Below are 23,406 nucleotides of genomic sequence, written 5' to 3'. Positions count from 1 at the left end.
AAGCTGAGAGTCATAAACTCAGCCTCGCCGAGCCCCACCAGACGACAACGAGCCGCGGGAGGAGTAGACGGCGAGAAGACCAAGAAGATGAGGCCGGCGCGACGCGGACAAGGAGGGCGAGCTGCACGGCAAGAGGCAGAGGAGGACCGACCGAGGCCAGAGGCAACGCGGACTCCCGGAGCCATGGACGCCCACCCGACCCAACCCGAGCCTCAGCTCCAACCCCAAGGGGAGATGGCGACGGAGGCAACCCGACCACGGGAGGGAGCAACATACCTCCCGGGACCAGCGGAGAACCCCGCGCCCCACATCGCACCCCAGCAACGGGCGTGGAGCGACAGCCCAACGGCGGTAAGCACGGAGGACGATGGAGCAACCCAGCAGATGGCGGAGGAAGCGGACCAATGGCCGAGAGAGACTGAATCCCACCGGCAACCCACCCCCGCCGACACACCGACGGAACCGGCCCCAGCGGCGGCGCGGATCGTGGACGAGGACGCACGAGCTAGACTCGCGGCCATGGAGACCCAACTGAAGGAACTCCGGACCATGCTTCAGTCGCTCATGCCCCCCGCGCCGCCCAACGACGTCCCCGCACAGGTCCACACCCCGAGCGAAGCGGCGAACTCCCACGGGCCAAATGAAGGCCAACAGACGGCCCAGGCGGACGACACCACAGGCCGGGAAGCGAGAGGAAGGGGCGCACAAAACGCCCGGGCCCCAAAGGACTTCCCCATCTTCTTTGATGGGAACCCCGCGAAACTGTCGTTCTTTATCACGAACGCCAGGGAGTTCATGGGGAGCCACGGACACTCCTACGACTCCGAAGCGGACAAGATCGCTGCCGTGGCGATCAAGTTACAAGACCGGGCGGCGGACTGGTACGGAAAGGGCCCCCCCAAGCCCGCGACTTGGGTGGACCTCCCCCCCCGGGACTCACCCCCCCCGCCCCGGGCCCACGAGGCAATAACAAGCCGTCGCCAACACCCTCCCCCCACCCCAGGCCCACGGGGGAGTGGCAAGCAAGTCAACAGGGCATCCTGGGGGCAACGCCCAGGAGCACACATAACAAAGGCGACGCACTTTAAATAAAAAAGAAGGATAAGCACCCGACCAGCCACGCCTCCCTCCTCGTCGAACTGAGCCAAACAAACAGGGTGTGGCCGGAGCATGCGCACGCCAGGGCGTGACCTGGGCATGCGCACTAAGAACACACCCTAGGAAGGCACGTGGTAGTGGGCGGAACAAAGGGAGGGGCGAAAAACACTCCGGCGGGAATTTCAAAAAACCATTTTGACAGCTCTCCTGGAAAAAAAAAAAAAAAAACCGGGGGGGGCACTATTCGGACAGGGGGCAGTATGTCATGAGTGCCGTTGAGCTGAAGACATCAGCGCAATGGCACACATGACAATAACAAGGAAACAGGGGAAGGGGCTCAAGATAAGTAGCCATCAACTGACAAAGACGGAAGGACAAGAAACAATGGCTAAACGGATCGCGAGGCACACCCAAGCTGTTAGCGCTAACGCAACGGAGATCGCCCAGCTGACAGCAATCACCGGAGGAATAGAGAAACCGATGATGGGCGATCCCGGAACGCCAGCGGGGCCTCGCAACCCCTCACCTACCGGCAGGACGTGTTGGACAAAGGGGGGTGACGTAACCACGAGTGAGGGGGCGCTGACCGGCGTGGGGTATTTAAACCCCGCACCGGCCCGCTCCTGTCACTCTCAGCTTTTTTCCTATACTGTACCTACACTGCGAATAAATCAGAGCCTGTTCCACAGAATCAGCGTCTGAGTATCATTCGGAGGTAGGCAGCGCATGACACGCACGCTCTCAGCCCAACTCACCTCACAGGGTTGTTGTTGTGGGGAAAACAGGAGGAGGAAGGAGTATTAGGTATGTTCGCCATCTTGAGTTATTTATAAAAATAATAAAAGGTGGGATTAAAAATTAAATAAATAAATATTATTAATACAACTACACTTGGAAATGAAATGGAGTCATGACATAAGCTTTCTGAATCTAGTCCAAAGATTCTACCTAGAGGTATCATTGCCTGCTTAAATGGTGTCAAATTAAAGTACAGTTTAAATACAGGTTTAAGAACCCCTTGAACATCTGAGTTTCAGCAATGAACTATCTGGGCAATGAATTAATTCTCATATCACTCAAGGAAGCTAATTTAATTCGCCAGGAATAGATTGCTGAAGTCATCAGCTATGGACTAATCAGAAAACCACCACTGATTATTACAGTTCAGATTTTAATAAGAATCTATATCAATCTACGTGGTCACTAAGAACTGACAACAACTTGATGGCACATAATCATAATCAATACCTGGAAATACTTGACAGTTTTGCTCAACTTGGTGTAACGATTGCCTATTCTAAACACCATCAGACTCATAAGCAGGATCACAAAGATATCTGATTTATTAAAGAATAGTATGCAGGATCACAAAGAAAGCTGAGAATGATAAAAGCGCACCAAATGCAAACTAAAAACCCTCAGTGCAAATGAAACCCCTCCCCCCGTAGAATCTTCCCAGGCTCACAATCCCAGGTGCTCCTAACGGCCTCTGCTGGTCCGCGAGCAGAGCACATAACCTAAACACATTCCATTGAAATGAACATAGATACAGAGCTTGGCACAAGGTTTCACAGCAGCTCCCTCCCAACAGAAACGCACGTCAGCACCATGGCATGTGAAAGGTTACGATGTACAGTGCACATTGAAACAGTGAACATGACACTTGGTCTCTTCCAAATGAGTTGGACCACTCCTAAAACCCTCACACTGCCTCTGTTACTAGCTGAGGATAATGGGAGTAAAAGTTTCAGGACACCAGTCTGGGGAAGTCTGATTCAGAACTTAACCCCACCCAATGATAAATATAAGTGTTAATAAGTTTTAACTATTTTTATTTTTAAATAAAAAGCCCATTGGAAATGACAGCTCTGTGATTGAGAAAGCGCTGTCTCATCTTTTCTGCTGCTCCTTCAGGAAAGTGGAAGAGTGGACACCCCCACCACCACCACCAAAAGAGCAGTACATCCAGCCCCCTTATACTTTTTGCTGCAGGATCTGCCATTTCTGACTATTTCTTAAAAAGCAAGCATGCAGGCAATAGAAAACAGCCGCTGCTCTTCATCTCCTCTCTTGCTCACCCCCTCCCAATCCTATAGAGCAGAACTGGCTTCTAGTGCTGCCTGGAGAGACAGTGCGACAGATCCAGCCTTCGCGGACAAAGATAAGGAAGCGGGAGAGAACTACCAATTCTCGGTTCCCTTCATTCCTGCACCCATTTTCCCAAGCAAGCTGCAGCGCCCGCTTGTCCTCGTGCCGCCTGCCCTCCATGGCGGGAGGTGGTGTTGCTCCTACTAGAAGGCCTAACGCTGCCAGGCACAGCAGCAGCTCTCACTCGCTTCACTGACTCGGAATTTCCCCCGGGAATCTCCTTAGCAACCAGTCGAACATCCTCGACTCGAGAGAGGCACAGGGCCTCGGATGCGAGCCCCGGGGGTGCAGCGTTCTGCCTCTTTTGTCACGGAGTCCTGAGCACGGAACACGCGCTCCATTGACACCGCTGGGACACCTTCCTGGTTCCGCTCCGCACATGTAAAGGTAGCGGTGGCAAAAGGCCAGCAACCCTACTCCATCTCCCAAGGTGCAATGCGCGCGTAGGTTACGCTGTCCCCCAAAGGTTGAGTTTGAGCGTGCGCGCGATTCTCTCTCGCTATAGCGCCACTCACAGATGATACCGCTGTTTCACGGGCGGCCAAGCCAGACAGTGGACCTTTGTTCCTGCCACCAGTCTTTGCTGGCTGCGCCCGCTAGCCTACTTTCCTTTTGCCCTGTCAAAGCAGGAGCTGGCCACGGCTTTTCGCCGGTTCTCCAGTTTTTAACGTTTGTGGTCTCCCCCTTTGGCTGCGGTTTATCTTCCGGGGAGTCAGGACGGAGAGGGACCTTTTCGGCCTGGTCAGGAGAAGAAGCGGCTCCTATTGCCTACTGTACTGTATGAGGCTGGAAATAGATGGGCGTAAAGAAGCCTGTGAGTCATCTTCCCCTGTAAGGTAGGATTTCATCTGCCATTCGGTGCTACTTGAAAGCCCTGGAACAGGGCACCAGACTTTATAAAGGTTGCTGAGAAAATAGGACGATTTTTGCAGAGGACCCCTGAAATGTGAGCCTGAGCTGGACAGCCCTTATGGTTTTTGCAGGTTGTATGGCTAAACGCTGTTCCATATACAGAACATTTAACTATACTCTTAGAGGAATGAAATGGAGGAGAGCCATTATTGAATGTCAGGTATCACTTTTTCCTGGGTAAACAGTTAATTGAAAATATGCCCTTCCCTTTATTTTCAGCATATATAATTTAATTTTTATAAGTACCTGTTTAGTTTATTAGATTAGTCCAGTGTTTCTCAACCTTGGCAACTTTTAAGATGTGTGGACTTCAATTCCTCTGGGGAATTCTGGGAGTTGAAGTCCACACATCTTAAAAGTTGCCAAGGTTGAGAAACACTGGACTAATCTGAGTAAACATGTAAGTATGTAATACGTGAGATAGATCTAGGTACAGTTTGCAATCCTTACTAGGTTGAGGGTGGCAGGGGGGGAGCAAAAGTTAATAGGCTAACAGGATCTTTGCACCCAGTGCAAAAGTTGATGTAAAACAGAAATTTGTCTAACAGTGGTGTGAATACAATTGATTTTATTTCAATCTATAAACATCCACATGGAAAAATGGTACAATCCCCCTCATGAATATGCAGCCATGCAGTGAACACAGAGGATGCTTACTTGAAGACCCAGCACAGCAAGATCAAGATCAAAAAGTATAGTCTCCACCTAAGTTTGAACATTCAATGCCCCTTCAAATGTTGCAGTTAAATTCAGGATTATGAAGTCCCTCACTGGTGGCAGGTGATTAATTACTGTTGGCCTTCACAGTAACATTGAGAAAAAGCAGATGCCTGAAGGCTCATTGCTGTGCCAGAAACAAGCCACCACTTAAAAATAGTAGTAGTATAGTTCGAAGAAATGACCTGATACTGTACACTGAATGGAACTTTGGTATAATCAGACAGAGTTAGAAACATGTTTCCTATGATACAACCTAAAAAAAATATATATACCACCATAGAGTTATTTCCATTTGTGTAAATGTATGTTATCTCAGAGTAACATTCATGGGATATGTAATATTTTAATATTAAGGGATTATGAACTTGGGAGATCAGCCACAATCTTTTTATACCATGTGAGTTCTGATAATTTCACTTGGCCTGCTGCAGACAACTAAACCAGATGTTTCGTTTAACACTCTGCAAGAAATTAACTTGATGATAGATTATTGAACACTCTGATCATTTAAAAGAAATTGGTATGTGAAAATAGCAGGATAAAAAATCTTTAAAAAGAAAGAAATTATCAATCATAAATACTTAGAAATCGATAGCACAGATATATGGAAGGATGGATGGAATCTATTGATATGACGTAGGTGACATCTTGTGACCTCTGGGGGGTTTTTGAGCCTCTGAATCTCAAGAAAGTAGATAAAGTTCTTTGTGATTTCAGTCCTGCCACCTGTGGATTGGACCATCTGCCTCACTTGGCTTAGGAAAACTGCTAAGTAGAGAACTGGAAGCTGAATCCAAGCTATAGTTAATGCTTCTTTGAGAGAAAGTAAGGTCCCAGCAGCCCTGAAAGGAAGGCATGACTGCTCATTCCTCAAAAGGCCAGGCCTAGATCCAGGGGCTATGAATAACTTACAGACTGTGTGATGTAGAAGTGTAGATTAAGTCTGTGAGCAAATGCTTTTATGAGTTTGTATTAAGGATCACTACCCAGAAACCAGTAAAAACTTGGGCAGTTCAAATGGCTGAATAACTCAACTATTTTATTTTTGATTGCCATTAAACACTCATACCCATTTTATGTCCAGTTGATGGCACTAAACACTGTTAATACCTTTTGAATAAGAAGTTTGGCCTATCATTAATCTTCCTCTAATAAGAAACCCAATTAATATTCAGTTTTATTTATTTCTCTAATAAACCCCATTTATATTCAGTTTTGTTTTGTTATAGATAAAGTTCATTAAACCAATCCCAGAAAAATTTCTTTAATAAGCTGTCCAAAGCAAATTTTGCTATAAACAAAACAAAACTTTAAATTTGACTTAATTTAACCAGCAGAATTTTGAATATTGAATTCTATGTTCAAGACATGAACTTGCATTGGGAGAAAGAATCCATATTTCAAGCTGACTCCCCTGATTCCTCAGCAGTGGCAGCTGGTATCTATTGGTGCCCCAGGGACAGAGAGCACAGCATTGATGAAAGCTGGAGCCAAGGGAACTGTCTTCCACCATTCAGTCATCCAATTTTGTATTCTGCTTCCTTAAGGAGTTTGATCACCAAATTTCAAAATATATACCAGAACTTTGAAACTTCTACAGCTCTAAAAAAGATTCAGAGGAACCGGGTGTGTATGAAGAAGAAGCTCAGGGAAAGAACAGCATGGAATATATTTCCCCAGTTAAATTCCTAGCTGACATGTAAGATACTGGCTACATATTACAGAAGTTCCCACATACCAGCTGGCTGCAGTAAACTGAACTTCCTTCTTATTTTTTAACTTTCTGATAATTTACCTCTTCCTTCGACAGTATATGACATTATTGGATATATACTTGTGTATATGCTGATTGTCTTCCCCTCTTCAAATGCATGTCTGTAGTGTATCATCAACACAATTAAGCATAATTTCTGTAATAGCTTCTCTTGTTCAGAGTAGGGAAACATTTAAAGGGATCCATGAACACCTTAAACTGAAATAAATACACAGAGAAGCCTAGGAGATACTAGCAACAGGCCATTTGACTGAAAAGAAATGGAGCATAGTTGGTAATTTTGTTGAATAGAGAAAGGGACTGGATATCAAAAGCAATGTGATTTAGGGAGGGAAGCAAAAGCAGTATTTTGAGAAGTTCAAAACTAACATAATGGTAACCAAAGTCCTGAAGACAGAATGCAAAGTGTCTAAAAATTGAGCAGGATAAATAAAATTAAAGTGGGGGTTGATAGGGAGAGAGAACTACACAGGCCATAAGCATGTGTAAGACCATACAGGTAGTCCTTGACTTAAGACCGCAATTGGGACAGGAATTTCTGTCGTAAGTTGTGATTGTAAGTCAAGTCATCACGTGACCGGACCCAATTTTACAATCCTTTTTACTATGGTCGTTAAGCGAATCATGAGTTGTTAAGCAGATCACCGTGGTTAAGCGAATCCAGCTTCCCCAATGGACATTTTTTGCTGGAAACCAGGAAAAAAGGTCGCAAATCGCAGTCACGTGACTGCAGGACGCTGCAACCAGTCGTAAATGTGAGCTGGTTGCCAAGTGCCTGAATTGCAATCACGTGACTGTGAGGGGGTTACGACAGTTGTAAGTGTGAGTACAGGTCGTAAAGCACTTTTTCTGAGGCCATTGTAACTTTGAACCATCATTAAACGAACAGTCATAAGTCAAGGACTACCTTTATGTATTTGGTAAGAAGGTTGTTCAGGATTTAGACAATAATCCTGATCTATGTTGTGTACATCTTCTGTGTTGTGTGCTTATATACAAAGAGCAATTTTATTGCTGTGTTTTGGAAGATAGTTTTTTCAAAGCTATATACCCCTCCCCTCCCCTTCCCGAATCACAACAGGCACCTACCAGACATAATTAAAAATACTTTATTCATTTCTTTAATGTTGCCAAGAAAACTATGAAGTCATCAGGAGCTGAACTTGACTCAAAGTATATTTTACCTTTACCTGATTCCAGAGATATAGCAAACTTTAATACCAGTTACATGAAGTCAACAGATCTTGTAATTATGTAATTAAGATATCAATGGGAATTATATGTTCCTCTCATAATTCTTACCACCTTAAAAAAAAGCTGCTAGATGATCCAGGTAACTGAAATAAGTAGAAATTGTGAGCTTCTGTTCTGTGATTTCTTTCCAAAGAAAATAGACTAGTATTGTAAATCTATGTTTCCCCTCTGCTAATGATGGAATAGGTAACAACAGGACAGATTTGCAAGCCACCTGGAAAACTCTTGGCCTGACTATATTTGAAGTTTGTGCCATTGCCACTCAATTATCACAACAGTTGATGGCAAGAGATGTGAAAGCAGCTTTCCATTTTAATGCTAAATTCGTATATGCCCATGCATGCACATACTACATAATAGTGCATTACTTTTATTGGGGGAGTCCTGTATGTGGACAACAGTGCATTTAGCTACAGTTAAACTGATATTACCACTGTTCCATGTGCTGCCTTGCTCTGGTTTCAGCTGATTCTCTCCCTGTTGCAAATAGCACTGAAAAGAAGTGTAATTCCCCCCATCCCCATGTTTTGTGACACCCAGCCATTATCATCAGCAATAGTGAACATACTCAATATGAGCAGTAAGGAGAGAACATATGTAGTAGATTATCTGATTGTTTCACTTAATTACACAATGCCATTTCCTTCAGAATCTTTTGAATTTCAGGCCATTGTGGAGGTGCGAGTCCAATTGTCTGCATGTTTCTACTTGCCTGTGTGTGGCAAGGAAGGGTGCATCTATAAGTGTAGAAAGATGTAAGCATTGCCTTTTTGCATGCCTGTACAGAAAACAGAGTGCAATGATTAAATACTCTCCAGATGTATGATCTCTTGTCTGCAGTGATAATTTTTCATAAATTAGTATTGCTTTTCTTCAAAATAGAACTCTCTGTGTATAAGTTCAGAGACATTTGCTCAGTTGTGGTTTGTGGCGGAGAGAATGTAATTCCAACCAAAAAGTAGGAATTATGGAAAACCATCACATTTGGAGGAAACCAAGTTAAGGAAGCTGTTCAGTGGTCTATGGTGCCATTAATATCAAATTCTCAGAAAAGCTTCATTTACTAAGATGCCAATGCAGCATTCACAGCTACATGAGAGTAGATGGGGAAAAAAGGGATTTCAGGGTTAGCAAGCAAAGCAGCTTATGCAATGGTTAACTTATATAGGGAAGTGACAAGGAAAAGAATCAATATACTGTTGTTGTTTATTCGTTTAGTCGCTTCCGACTCTTCGTGACTTCATGGACCAGCCCACACCAGAGCTTCCTGTCGGTCGTCAACACCCCCAGCTCCCCCAGGGACAAGTCCGTCACCTCTAGAATATCATCCATCCATCTTGCTTCATCGGCCCCTCTTCCTTTTTCCTTCCACTCTCCCTAGCATCAGCATCTTCTCCAGGCTGTCCTGTCTTCTCATTATGTGGCCAAAGTATTTCAGTTTTGCCTTTAGTATCATTCCCACAAGTGAGCAGTCTGGCTTTATTTCCTGGCATATGGACTGGTTTGATCTTCTTGCAGTCCAAGGCACTCTCAGAATTTTCCTCCAACACCACAGTTCCAAAGCATCGATCTTCCTTCTCTTAGCCTTCCTTATGGTCCAGCTCTCGCAGCCATATGTTACTACGGGGAACACCATTGCTTTAACTATGTGGACCTTTGTTGTCAGTGTGATGTCTCTGCTCTTAACTATTATATCAAGATTTGTCATTGCTCTTCTCCCAAGGATTAAGCGTCTTCTGATTTCCTGACTGCAGTCAGCATCTGCAGTAATCTTCGCACCTAGAAATACAAAGTCTTTCACTGCTTCTACATTTTCTCCCTCTATTTGCCAGTTATCAATCAAGCTGGTTGCCATAATCTTGGTTTTTTTGAGGTTTAGCTGCAAGCCAGCTTTTGCACTTTCTTCTTTCACCTTCATCATAAGGCTCCTCAGTTCCTCTTCGCTTTCAGCCATCAAAGTGGTATCATCTGCATATCTGAGATTGTTAATGTTTCCTCCAGCAATGTTAACTCCAGCCTTGGATTCCTCAAGCCCAGCATGTCGCATGATGTGTTCTGCGTACAAGTTGAATAGGTAGGGTGAGAGTATACAGCCCTGCTGTACTCCTTTCCCAATCTTAAACCAGTCCGTTGTTCCGTGGTCTGTTCTTACTGTTGCTACTTGGTCGTTATACAGATTCTTCAGGAGGCAGACAAGATGACTTGGTATCCCCATACCACTAAGAACTTGCCACAATTTGTTATGGTCCACACAGTCAAAGGCTTTAGAATAGTCAATAAAACAAATAGATTTTTTTCTGAAACTCCCTGGCTTTTTCCATTATCCAGCGGATATTGGCAATTTGGTCCCTAGTTCCTCTGCCTTTTCTAAACCCAGCTTGTACATCTGGCAATTCTTGCTCCATGAATTGCTGAAGTCTACCTTGCAGGATCTTGAGCATTACCTTACTGGCATGTGAGATGAGTGCCACTGTTCAATAGTTTGAACATTCTTTAGTGTTTCCCTTTTTTGGTATGGGGATATAAGTTGATTTTGCCATCGTCTCCTGCTGCCTTGTTATTAGCAATGCTCCTTAAGGCCCATTCAACCTCACTCTTTAGGATGTCTGGCTCTAGCTCACTGACCACACCGTCAAAGCTATCCCCGATATTGTTATCCTTCCTATACAGGTCTTCGTATATTCTTGCCACCTTCTCTTGATCTCTTCTTCTTCTGTTAGGTCCTTGCCATCTTTGTTTTTGATCATACTCATTTTTGCCTGGAATTTACCTCTGTCATGAGTGCCGTTGAGCTAAAGTCATCAGCGCAATGGCACTCATGACAATGACAAGGAAATAAGTGAAGGGGCACAAGTTAAGTAGCCATCAACCCACAACGACTAACGGCTAACAAACAATAGCTAAACGAATCACGGAGCCACCCAAGCCATCAGCGGCAATACAACGGGGATCGCCCAGCTGAAAGCAATCAGCAGAAGAATGGAAACCTGAGGATGGGCGATCCCGGAAACCCTCAACCAATGGCAGGGCAACGCATGGGACAAAGGGGGGTGACGTGACCGAGAGCGAGGGGGCGCTGACCGGCGCGGGGTATTTAAACCCCGCACCGGCGCGCTCCTGTCACTCTCAGCTTTTTTCTACCAACGTTGTACCTACCCTGAAATAAACCAGAACCTGCTTTGCAAACCAGCGTCTGAACGTTATTCAGAGGTAGGCAGCGCATGACATAAAGCTGAGAGTCATAAACTCAGCCTCGCCGAGCCCCACCGGACGACAACGAGCCGCGGGAGGAGTAGACGGCGAGAAGACCAGCAAGATGAGGCCGGAACGGCGCGGGCAAGGAGGGCGAGCCGCGCGGCAAGAGACAGAGGAGGACCGACCGAGGCCAGAGGCACCGCGGACTCCCGGAGCCATGGACGCCCACCCCACCCGACCCGAGCCTCAGCTCCAACCCCAAGGGGAGATGGCGACGGAGGCAACCCGACCGCGGGAGGGAGCAGCACGACTTCCGAAACCAGCGGAGGACCCCGCGCCCCACATCGCACCCCAGCAACGGGCGTGGAGCGACAGCCCCACGGTGCTCAACACGGAGGAGGACGACGGAGACACCCATCAGACGGAGGAGGAAGCGGACCCGCGGCGGAGGGACGATGAACCCCACCGGCAACCCACCCCCGAGGACGCGCCAACGGAACTGGCCCCAGCGGCGGCGCGGGCTGTGGACGAGGAGGCACGAGCTGAACTCGCGGCCATGCGGGCTCAGCTGACGGAACTCCGGACCATGCTCCAGGCGCTTATGCCCCCCACGCCACCCAACGACGTCCCCGCACAAGCCCACACCTCGAGCGAAGCACCGAACCCACACGGGCCAGCGGAGAGCCAGCAGACGGCACAGGCGGCCGACACCACACCCCGGGAAGCGAGAGGCGGGGCCGCACAAAACGCCCGGGCCCCAAAGGACTTCCCCATCTTCTTCGATGGGACCCCCTCAAAACTCTCGTTTTTCATTACCAACGCTAGGGAGTTCATGGGGAGGCACGGACACTCCTATGACTCCGAGGCCGACAAGATCGCCGCCGTGGCGATCAAACTCCAAGACAGGGCGGCGGACTGGTACGTCCAACTGTACGAGTCCAGCTCCCCCGCCCTCGCCACCTTCCCTGCTTTCATCAAAGAGATGAAAGACTACTTCGAAGACCCCCTAGCTAAAGTACGGGCGAAAAGCACACTCCAGAGACTTAAACAGGGCACACGCACGGTCCCTGACTACGCCCTGGAGTTCAAAGCCCTCGCGGGAAAGGTCTGCGACTGGTCTGAGACCACCCTGCTGGAAATCCTCAAAAGGGGGCTCAACCGCGACGTTCTCCAATGGGCCCTCTACCGCGACGACCCAGAAACGTTACACGGGTGGATCCACCTCGCGGGGAGAGCCGAACACGCGCACCGCACCTTCCTTATGACAACCACGGAAGACACAAACTATGTCGGGAAAAAGGTACCCGCACCACACGGGGGGATGGCCGGCCCCATATACACAAAAAAGAGGTTCAACCGGGAGCCCTGCGGGAAGTGTGGCAAATTAGGGCACAAGACGGCGGATTGCTTCGCCAACCGACCGCCGACCAGCGCGCCCAAGCCCGCCCCGAAAATTAGCCCCAAACCACCCAACCCGGGGCCGCCCCCTCACCGCCGAATGACCGTGGCCACAGCGACACCGGAAGAGGGCTGGGACGCGTACTGGGGGGAAGAGGACAATACCGACCCCGACCAGCCGGCGGGAAATGCTCCCCGCCTGCTCTGAGACGCGTGGCGAGGCAGGCGGTGGGACAGCAACGCGGACCACCTCAACGAAACAACAAAAGCTCCGTAATAATGGCAGCAATCCAACTCTCTGCCGGCAACGGAGCCACCACGGCCGCGGCACTAGTGGACTCGGGGTGCTCAAAAAACCTCATCCACCCCGACCTAGTCGCCAAACTCGACCTCCGCTGCTTCCCCCTCCCCACGCCGCTGGCATTCCACCAGCTGGACGGCTCTACAGCGGGAGGGAAACCAGCCACGCTACAAACCGAGCCGGTCACCCTGCAAATGGGCACTCACACCGAGCGCACATCGTTCGTAGTCACGCCCATCGGACGGCCCATTGCAGTCCTGGGGATGCCATGGCTCGCGAAAAACAACCCGCGGATCAACTGGGCGACCCGCACCTTCACATTCGGCGACGGCGAGTATCGAGCACCAGCACCAGCTGGCAAAAGCAACCCCACGGTAGGACGAGCGGAGGCGACCACACAAGACAACGCCGCTACCACAGCAGACCTACCAGAACAATACGCCGACTTCTCCGAGGTCTTCGGAGAGGCAGAGGCAGACCAACTACCCCCCCACCGCAAGACGGATTGCCGGATCGACCTACTGCCCGACGTCCCCCTACCTAGACCAAAGATCTATTCGATGACCCCGAAGGAGATGGCAACCCTCCGGGAGTTCATCGATAAAAACCTAGACAGGGGATTCATAGAGCCAGCATGCTCACCGGTCGGAGCCCCCGTCTTATTCCGGGAGAAGAAAGACGGGACCCTACGGCTCTGCACCGACTACCGGGGCCTAAACGCGGCTTCCCTGTCCAACAAATACCCCTTACCCCTGGTAAAGGACATGCTCGCCCACCTCTCCACGGGCAAAGTCTTTTCCAAATTGGACCTTCGCGAGGCGTACTATCGCATCCGAATCAGGGAGGGGGACGAATGGAAGACGGCGTTTAACTGCCCCCTAGGCGCCTTCCAGTACAAGGTACTGCCCTTCGGACTCGCGGGGGCCCCTGGGGTGTTCATGCAGCTCATCAATGAGGTACTGCATGAACATCTGTTTAAAGGGGTCCTGGTCTACATCGACGACGTCCTCATTTACACAAAAACACACGAGGAACACGTAACCTTAGTCAGGCAAGTCCTCGACAAGCTCAGAAGGGCGCAGCTCTATGCAAAGCCTACAAAGTGCGAGTTTCACAAAGAGCGCCTAGACTATTTGGGGTATCGAATCTCCGGGGATGGCATCGAAATGGACCCCGCAAAAGTCGAAGCGGTGCTAAACTGGGAGCGGCCCCGCAACAGACGGCAACTACAGAGCTTCCTGGGATTCGCGAATTTCTACAGGTCCTTCGCCCGGGGGTTCGCTGAGATAGCCCTCCCCTTAACGGACCTCCTCAAAACCAAAGGGGTGGGGGACACCCGACGCGCCAAGAACCCAGGCACAGTGCTGAATTGGACTCCCGCGTGCCAGACCGCATTCGACAAGCTGAAAGCGCTGTTCACGACGGAGCCAATCCTCGCACACCCGGACCCAGAACGGCCGTTCGTGGTCCAAGCCGACGCCTCAGACTTCTCCCTGGGAGCCATCCTGCTACAAAAAGACTCCACGGGGCTCCTGAAACCATGCGCCTACCTGTCAAGGAAGTTCTCCGAGACAGAGAGGCGATGGCACGTCTGGGAGAAAGAAGCCTTCGCGGTGAAATCGGCACTAGAGACATGGCGTCACCTACTCGAGGGAGCCACCCAACCATTCGAGGTCTGGACGGACCACCGGAACCTCGAGGCCCTACGAACGCCCAGACGCCTTAGCCCAAAACAGGTCCGATGGGCCCAATTCTTCAGCCGCTTTGATTTCCAGCTGAAGTTCATGCCGGGCAAGAAGAACTTCCTGGCCGACGCCCTCTCCCGGCTGCCCCAAGACGAAGAGCCCGCCCCAGACACCATTGGGACGGTCCTATCCGCCTCGCAACTGGGAATGGCCGTGACCACCCGAAGCGGCGCACGGAGGCAGCTCGACGCTACGGCGCAGCCGATGGCGGGACAACCGGCGACGGAAAGAAGCCAACCGCAACTACCAGGGGGAATGCGCACGGACCTCGCCGCCGCCCTCAAAACCGACCCCTGTTTCCTGGCAAACCCCGACAAGGTAACGATGGCGCAAGACCTGGCATGGGGGGAAGGCAGAATCTACGTCCCGGACTCGCAACGCCAGGCGATCTTGCATAGGTCACACGACGCCAAGCAAGCGGGACACTTTGGGTTCCTCAAGACCCTACACCTAACACGGCGCCAATTCTGGTGGCCCGCGCTCAGGCGAGACGTAAAAACCTACGTGGCGTCCTGCCCAACGTGCGCTAGGGCCAAACGGGCACCAGGCAAACCCGCGGGGCTATTGCAACAGGTGGCAGAACCCTCCCGCCCATGGGAGGAAATCTCTATGGATTTTATAGTGGACCTCCCACCCAGCCAGAAGAAAACGGCCATTTGGGTGGTGAAGGACTACTTCTCAAAGCAGGCCCACTTCATCCCCTGCACGTCGGTCCCATCCTCACAACAACTAGCCAAACTCTTCCTCATCCACGTGTACAGGCTACACGGATGTCCCGCACGTGTGGTGACCGACAGGGGCACACAGTTCACCTCCAAATTCTGGCGGGCCTTCCTGAAGCTGACGGGGACCCAACAGGCCCTATCTACGGCTTGGCATCCGCAGACGGACGGAGCCACTGAGGTTCTTAATGCCACCTTAGAGCAATTTATACGATCATATACGAACTACCACCAAGACGACTGGGCTGAACTGCTCCCGTTCGCCGAAGTCGCATACAACAACGCCGTCCACACGAGCACGGGGAAAACCCCATTCGAAGTAGTCTCGGGGCGCGACTTCGTCCCCATACCGGAGCTACCTCAACCCCCGGAACCACAGGTGGACGCCAGCGACTGGGGACGGAAGATCACGGAAGCATGGCCAGTAATCACGGCGGCGCTGAAGGAGGCACAGGCTGCTTACAAAGAGCAGGCCGACAAGCACCGGCGCCAACAACCGACGTTCCAGGCGGGGGATATGGCCTATCTCTCCACCAAGTTCCTAAAGTCAACCCAACCCTCGAAAAAACTGGGGCCTAAGTACATCGGGCCGTTCCGAGTCACGCAAATAGTGAACCCGGTAGCAATACGCCTGGACCTGCCACACAACCTCCGGAGACTCCACCCGGTGTTCCATACCAGCCTCCTAAAACCGGCAACCACCTCCCGATGGCACCCAAGCACGCCACAGCCCGCACCGCTAATGATCGACGGGCAACACCACTTCGAGATCAGGGACATCCTCGACTCCCGCAAGCAACGAGGAACTCTACACTATCTGGTCAGGTGGAAACACTTCCCCCACCCGGAATGGGTGGCGGCGCACAACGTTAACGCGCCTGACCTGACCAGAGCATTTCACCGGGCATACCCCGACAAACCGCAATCAAGGTCAGCAAAACCAACCCCCCCCGCGCAGGCCCCCCCCCGCCTCCCGTGCCCCAAGGGAAAGGGCCCCCCCCAAGCCCGCGACTTGGGTGGACCTTCCCCCCCCCGGGACTCACTCCCCCCGCCCCGGGCCCACGGGGTGGTGACAAACGATCGCCAGCACCCTCCCCCCGCCCCCCGGCTGCGGGGGAGTGGCAAGCAAGTCAACAGGGCAACCTGGGGGCAACGCCCAGGAGACACAACAAAGGCGACGCACTCTAAATAAGAAAAGAAGGGCCCTACCTGGAGCTGAGCAGCACCCGACCAGCCACGCCTCTCGCCTCGCTGAACTGAGCCAAACAAACAGGGTGTGGTTGGAGCATGCGCACGCCAGGTCAGAACCCGAGCATGCGCACCATGGACACACCCTGGGAAGGCACGTGGTAGAGGGAGGAGCAAAGGGAGGGGCGACAACTACTCCGGCGGGAACCTTAAAAAAAAAAAAAAAAAAAAATGTGGCGTTTTGACAGCTCCACGGGGAAAACCAAGAAAACCGGGGGAGAACACTATTCGAAAAGGGGGCAGTATGTCATGAGTGCCGTTGAGCTAAAGTCATCAGCGCAATGGCACTCATGACAATGACAAGGAAATAAGTGAAGGGGCACAAGTTAAGTAGCCATCAACCCACAACGACTAACAGCTAACAAACAATAGCTAAACGAATCACGGAGCCACCCAAGCCATCAGCGGCAATACAACGGGGATCGCCCAGCTGAAAGCAATCAGCAGAAGAATGGAAACCTGAGGATGGGCGATCCCGGAAACCCTCAACCAATGGCAGGGCAACGCATGGGACAAAGGGGGGTGACGTGACCGAGAGCGAGGGGGCGCTGACCGGCGCGGGGTATTTAAACCCCGCACCGGCGCGCTCCTGTCACTCTCAGCTTTTTTCTACCAACGTTGTACCTACCCTGAAATAAACCAGAACCTGCTTTGCAAACCAGCGTCTGAACGTTATTCAGAGGTAGGCAGCGCATGACAACCTCCAATGTTTCTAATTTTCTGGAAGAGGTCTCTTGTCCTTCCTATTCTATTGTCTTCTTCCACTTCCGCACATTGCTTGTTTAAAAATAATTCCTTATCTCTTCTGGCTAACTTCTGGAATTTTGCATTTAATTGGGCATATCTCCCCCTATCACTGTTGCCTTTTGCTTTCCTTCTTTCTTGGGCTACTTCTAGTGTCTCAGCAGACAGCCATTTTGCCTTCTTGGTTTTCTCTTTCTTTGGGATGTATTTTGTTGCCGCCTCCTGAACAATGTTGCGAACTTCTGTCCATAGTTCTTCCGGGACCCTATCTACTAAGTCCAGTCCCTTAAATCTATTCTTCACCTCCACTGCATATTCCTCAGGAATGTTAGTGAGCTCATATCTAGCTGATCTGTGGGTCTTCCCTAATCCCTTTAGTCTGATCCTAAATTGTGCAAGAAGAAGTTCGTGATCTGAACTACAGTCAGCTCCAGGTCTTGTTTTTACTGACTGTATAGATGTCCGCCACCTTTGGCTGCAAAGGATGTAGTCAATCTGATTTCGGTGTTGTCCATCTGGTGAAGTCCATGTATAAAGCCGTCTCTTAGGTTGTTGGAAGAGAGTGTTTGTTATGCAGATTGAGTTGTCTTGGCAAAATTCTATCAGCCTATGTCCTGCTTCATTTTGTTCTCCCAGGCCATGCTTACCTGTAATTCCAGGTGTCATTTGACTGCCCACCTTAGCATTCCAGTCTCCTGTGATGAAAATAACACCTCTTTTAGGTGTATTGTCCAGTAGGTGCTGCAGATCCTCATAGAACTGCTCTACTTCAGCTTCTTCAGCATCTGTGGTTGGGGCGTATATTTGGATCACTGTGATGTTAGATGGCTTGCCCTGAATTCGAATTGAGATCATTCTATCGTTTTTTGGATTGTATCCAAGCACTGCTTTAGCCACTTTACTATTAATTATGAAGGCTACTCCCTTTCTTCTGTGGTCCTCTTGTCCACAGTAGTAGATCTGGTGGTCATTTGATGTGAAGTGGCCCATTCCAGTCCATTTCAGTTCACTGACACCCAAAATGTCTATCTTTAATCTTGACATCTCACCAATAACCACATCCAATTTGCCCTGGCTCATAGATCTTACATTCCAGGTTCCAATGGTGTGTTGATCCTTAGAACATTGGATTCGCCGTTCACCACCAGCACCGTTGGCCGCTGGCCGTCCTTTCGGCTTTGAGCTAGCTGCGTCATCACATCTGGGGCTAGTTGAACTCATCCTCTGTTCCTCCCCAGTAGCATTTTGACCATCTTCCGACCTGGGGGTCTCATCTTCCGATGGTATACCGACATATCTCTGGTTGTACTGATCCATTTAGTTTTCACGGCAAGAATACTGGGGTGGGTTGCCATTACCTTCCCCAGGGGTCGCATTTAGTCTGACTCTCTGTCATCACCTTCCTGTCTTGGGTGGCACTTCACGGTTTAGCTCATGGCATCATTGAGGTGCTCAAGCTCCAGCACCATGACAAGGTAACGATCCTTTGCTGAAGATACAGCCTTACCAAATGTATTTAAAAGCACTTATGTTTGTTACAGCTGCTTGATGCCTTGCTTCCGAAATTGTGTTATTTATTTTTTATCATTTGAATTTATATTCTGCTTTTCTATCCATAGGGCATTCAAGTCCTCTCTGTAAAATGAATATAAATTAATAAAAAATACCTAAAGTTATTATTAGGAGCAAATACTTTTGTACTCAGTATTTGAAAGAATTCCTCCCTTTAACAGGACACAATTAACACTCAGAAATACAGACAGAAAAGCTATATTATATCTTAGATGGGGGTGGAGAGTAGGGGGCAGGGATTGACTGGAAGCAGAAACACTCGTTCAAATAGAATCTTCTTCCTTCTAACCATTCAAAACATGTTTTTTTTCCTTACAGAACTGATGGAAGACAATTTTCATAGGGGCAAGGCATTGATGAAGGGAAGACCAAACAAGTGAAACTAAAGATGTGGACATTAATTGCTAAGAATGTGTTAAGAACAAAACTTTTTGAATCCTGTTCTCAAATTCTGCTGCAAACACCAAAGGGCAAGCCCAGTTATCAAAAGTATTTCTCATTGAGCAAGCCTTGGCTATGTTCATCTAGGGTAGCACAGGCAGTTCAGACCTTCAATATCAGACCAGCTATTCAGAAAGTAGAAACTCTAGAGAAAAAACAGTTTATCTGTGTTCATTGGGAGGATGGAAGTGAGAGCCTTTACCCTTCAGTGTGGCTACGAGACAATTGCCAGTGCCCAGACTGTTTCTTACACTCTGCTAAAGCACGCAAGCTGCCTCTGGAAAATCTAGATATCAGTATCAAGGTGAAGGATGTCACTTTGACAGAACAGAAAAAGGTAAAGAGTGCATGTGTATGTGTGTGATTGTAATAAAACCATTGTTTTTGTATCCACCTTCACTTGCTCTTCACCAGATTTAATTTCTAGTCCACTGATCATCCTCACTGCCCTTCTTAAAGGGTGGTACACTGAGCTGGACATGTGATTCAAGGTGTTTTGACTCAAGTTGTTTTGACCAAAGCAAAATAAAATTGAACACTTCCCATGATTTGGAAGTTAGACTTCTGTTGATGCAGCCTAAAATCTGCCTTTCTGCTACCACATCATTCTGCTGGTTTATATTTTCTGGAGTCTACTGCTATTCCAATATCTTTTTAACAACTATTTTTACCAAGCCAGTTATCTCTCATCCTGTAACTGTGTGCTTCCTTTTTGTTTCCTAATGCTTTATAACAGACACTTTGCTGCTGTGTCTGTTAAACTTGGTTCTTTGCAAGGATACAAAAAGTTCACTTGTATGGAGTTCACATGGCCTTGCATTCTTTGCAAGGCCAAGTGAACTCCATGAAGCAATTTGGAATAAACTGCATTCAAATTGTGTTACATGCAATCCAGATTCATGGCTTTCAATGTTTGTTTCTATTTCATGGAAGAAGGTAAATATTGTATGGCCAGATGACCACACCAGTGAATTTGAAGCTGAATGGTTGAAGAAAAGGTGTTTTTCTGACCAAGCTAGAGCAAAAACACAAGAAGAATTATTTTTCTCAGGTAAGAATTCATGTCATTGTAGCAATAAAGTATTAAGGCAAGAGTCTCAAACTCATGGCCTGTAAGCCACATGCAGCATTCCGAGTCATTTTCCATGACCTACAACAATATGTTATAGGCACTGGGGATCCTACCTAGGAAGGCCAGAGTGCCAAACACTGCATAGATGCACAGTCTAGGTCATGATGTGTGTTCCAGGGAAGGAGCAGCCTTACGACTCTCCCAGGCTTAACTCAGCAGGTCTCCTGGTAACAGCAGAGTAGGGTCCACTGGGCTGTGCAGTTGGCACCTCAAAGCCTATCAGACCAGGCAGTGCTGCTGTATGAGAATCTCTTACTGTGGCAGGTACTGCTTCTGAGGCAGCTATAAGGAGAGAGAGTGAGAAATGAGGCTCTGTTAGGGAAGATAGGCCAGGAGGCTGGGTCTACCTAAGGGAGGAAAGGAGGAGGCAGCTAAGTTGGGCTAGATCTCACTGCCACACTGTAGGGGTCTCTCTGCCACATGAGGATGGGAAAGACCACAAGTAAGCAAGTTTTCACTGTTAAGCAAAGGAAGGATGGATTCTGCTAGGCCAGGAGAGAGAAGATTCTCATTCTGAGAAGAAGAGAATGAGAAAAAGAACAAAATATCTTTCTGTTTGGCAAGGAAAGAAAAGAAAGAAAGGAAAGAAAAACAGTATTTGGCAGTTCTTAATGGGATAGGATTCCTAGATTATATCATTCTAGATACAATCTTAAATAAAAATATTACATATCAACTGAGTAATAAAACCAAATATTGACTTTCTGGTTAATGAAAAACATTGCTATCTAGGTAGTCAAAGTGCACTGGTTCTGTGAATATATTTATGTTTAATAACATACTGTAATGCTGCTCCATTTTCTTCATTTTTGACTCTCTACAAACTTTTGCATCAGTATATGAAAGGCTTTAGAGTTGCAGCCGTTGGGCTAATGATAATAATGGCACTGTTGATGATTTGAGAATTATTACTTCTCAAATCGTATTATTGTAGTGTATTATCATAGTGCAGAACTATGGGTATAGCAGTACACCATTATTATTTTTCTGTGTACATTTATCTTGCTTTTCCTTAAAACTGGCACCAACTCTTGCCTTTTAAGAACCAAGTGAATTTGTATCCTGTACAAAGTAGCTTGAAGATATCAGGAAGAGGAAGGATCACTGACTGGCTAAAAATCAGAAGGAATCTGGCAGTACTTTTTCAGACTAACGTTTAAATTAAATTAATTTAAATTTAAATTTAATTAAAAAGCATAAGCTTTCATGAGCTGCAGCTCACTTCATCAGATGCACAGAGTATTGTAGGATTTAAATTGGGGTGAGGTGGGGAGAGAAGGTAGGAGGGAGAAGGAGGGAAGATGGGCTGGTTGTGCAGATGTAGGTTACATGTGAGACAGATTATAAGTGTCTTATCAAATAACATTGTAATGTGTTAAAAAGTTTGTTGTGTTTGTTGAGACCTTTTGGGATTGTCTGAAACCTTTTGTTGTACAGTATGTAAGTTCAGCAATTTCTTACTTGATGATGCTGTTACTTCTGTTTTTCCAAAACAGTCACTTTGAGATCTGCCATAGAGTGTCTTTGCAACTATCTTCTCTTCCTTTACCTTACACCTTTCTGCTTAAGCCTTTTAATAAAATTTATTCATCAAAAGAATTGCTCCCATATTCCTTCTGAGCTTTTGGCACCATGGACGAACATGGCTCTCCTCCTGCAGTGTCTGACTGAGTGATTATTCATTGATTCATGTAGGTGGTTATGTTGTATCTTTCACGATAATCCAAATTTAAGGCAGTCTCTTTAATGAATTGTAGATTGCAGATGAAAAGACTATCCTGGCATGTTTCCTTGAGGAAGATAACCACCTAGAGTAAGAGCTATTAGAGAGAAATAACAGATCTCACTTCACAGAAAGGAAAGAACATGCCATGGTGTACCTCCGGGAGAAACATTCATTACAATTTTCTGTATTAAGGTTCTATACAGCTGTAAAAAGAGGTATCATTTGAAAGTACGTACCTCTAGATCAGAGGTCAGCAAACTTTTTCTGTAAAGAGGTAGATCCTGCCCCTCCTCCACCTCCATGGGCACATCTCGCAGGTTTGCAGGCCAAAGAGCACAGCAGCCATTGGATGGCACCAGCCTGCCAGCAAGGAAGCTGCTGATAGGCTGCCGCCACAGCCCTGAACACCCAGCCCTCAGCCCTGCCCATCACCCTGGGAGTTTGGCTGAGACTTAGGTGTGGTGATCTGCCGTTCACCTGCCTGTCCATTCTTAGCTCAGGGCCATACAAAAACAGGTAGGAGGCCAGATTTGGCCCTTGGGCTGTAGTTTGCTGATCCCTGTACTTGGTAGATGAGATTGCTATAGACTTGGAGCCTGGCTTTCTATATAGCCAGTTAATAAACAGGTATGTTGTTATTGAGGGTCATGGTAGTGCTGTGGGTTAAACCACTGAGCTGCTGAGCGGAAGGTTGGCGGTTCGAATCCGCGTGACAGTGAGCTCCCGTTGCTAGTCCCAGCTCCTGCCAACCTAGCAGTTCGAAAACATGCAAATGTGAGTAGATTAATAGGTACCGCTTCGGCGGGCAGGTAACGGCGTTCCGTGTAGTCATGCCGGCCACATGACCACAGAACTGTCTACAGACAAACGCCGGCTCTTCAGCTTTGAAATGGAGATGAGCACCGGCCCCTAGAGTCAGACATGACTGGACTTAATGTCAAGGGAAACCTTTACCTTTACCTATGTTGTTATTTAAGGATAGTTAAATAACATTCTTATTTTGCTGTGAATGCAAAAGAAGAGAGGACAGAATGAAAGAGAACATGAAATACAGAAGCTATTTTGTTCTGTAGCTAGAGGTTTTCACAATTCAGAAACCCAGCTCTTCCCTTGACAGCAGTAAAAAAAAAAAAGTCATAAATGCCTTAATTGAATAATATAAACGGCCTCTGTTAACCTGTCCATTAACATAATGTTGTTACACCAAATTCCAGGAAAGGAAATGGCTTCTTAAAGTGAATTGATTTATGGAATTTTCCTTAGATTTTTTTTTTTT

At 48.1% G+C, this 23,406-nt stretch overlaps 1 protein-coding gene across 2 annotated transcripts in view; it reads left to right on the top strand.

Annotated features, from left to right (window-relative positions):
• The first annotated feature begins 3,705 nt into the window (after positions 1-3,705).
• The window catches only part of BBOX1 (gamma-butyrobetaine hydroxylase 1), a 49,856-nt gene continuing 30,155 nt past the window's right edge, over positions 3,706-23,406 (top strand). The window contains exons 1-3 of one of the 2 annotated variants that reach the window (XM_063289556.1): positions 3,706-4,082; positions 19,150-19,609; positions 20,206-20,323. In XM_063289556.1, coding sequence (XP_063145626.1) covers positions 19,220-19,609; positions 20,206-20,323 — 508 coding nt within the window. In that variant the 5' untranslated portion in view covers positions 3,706-4,082; positions 19,150-19,219. Of the gene's footprint in view, positions 4,083-7,462; positions 7,986-19,149; positions 19,610-20,205; positions 20,324-23,406 lie in introns of those variants that run through there. The other variant, XM_063289557.1, reaches the window with a different exon arrangement.

This window comes from Candoia aspera, chromosome 1, assembly GCF_035149785.1.
Source record: "Candoia aspera isolate rCanAsp1 chromosome 1, rCanAsp1.hap2, whole genome shotgun sequence".
Taxonomy (NCBI): Eukaryota; Metazoa; Chordata; class Lepidosauria; order Squamata; family Boidae; genus Candoia; species Candoia aspera.
This window is presented reverse-complemented; position numbering and strand designations above follow the sequence as displayed.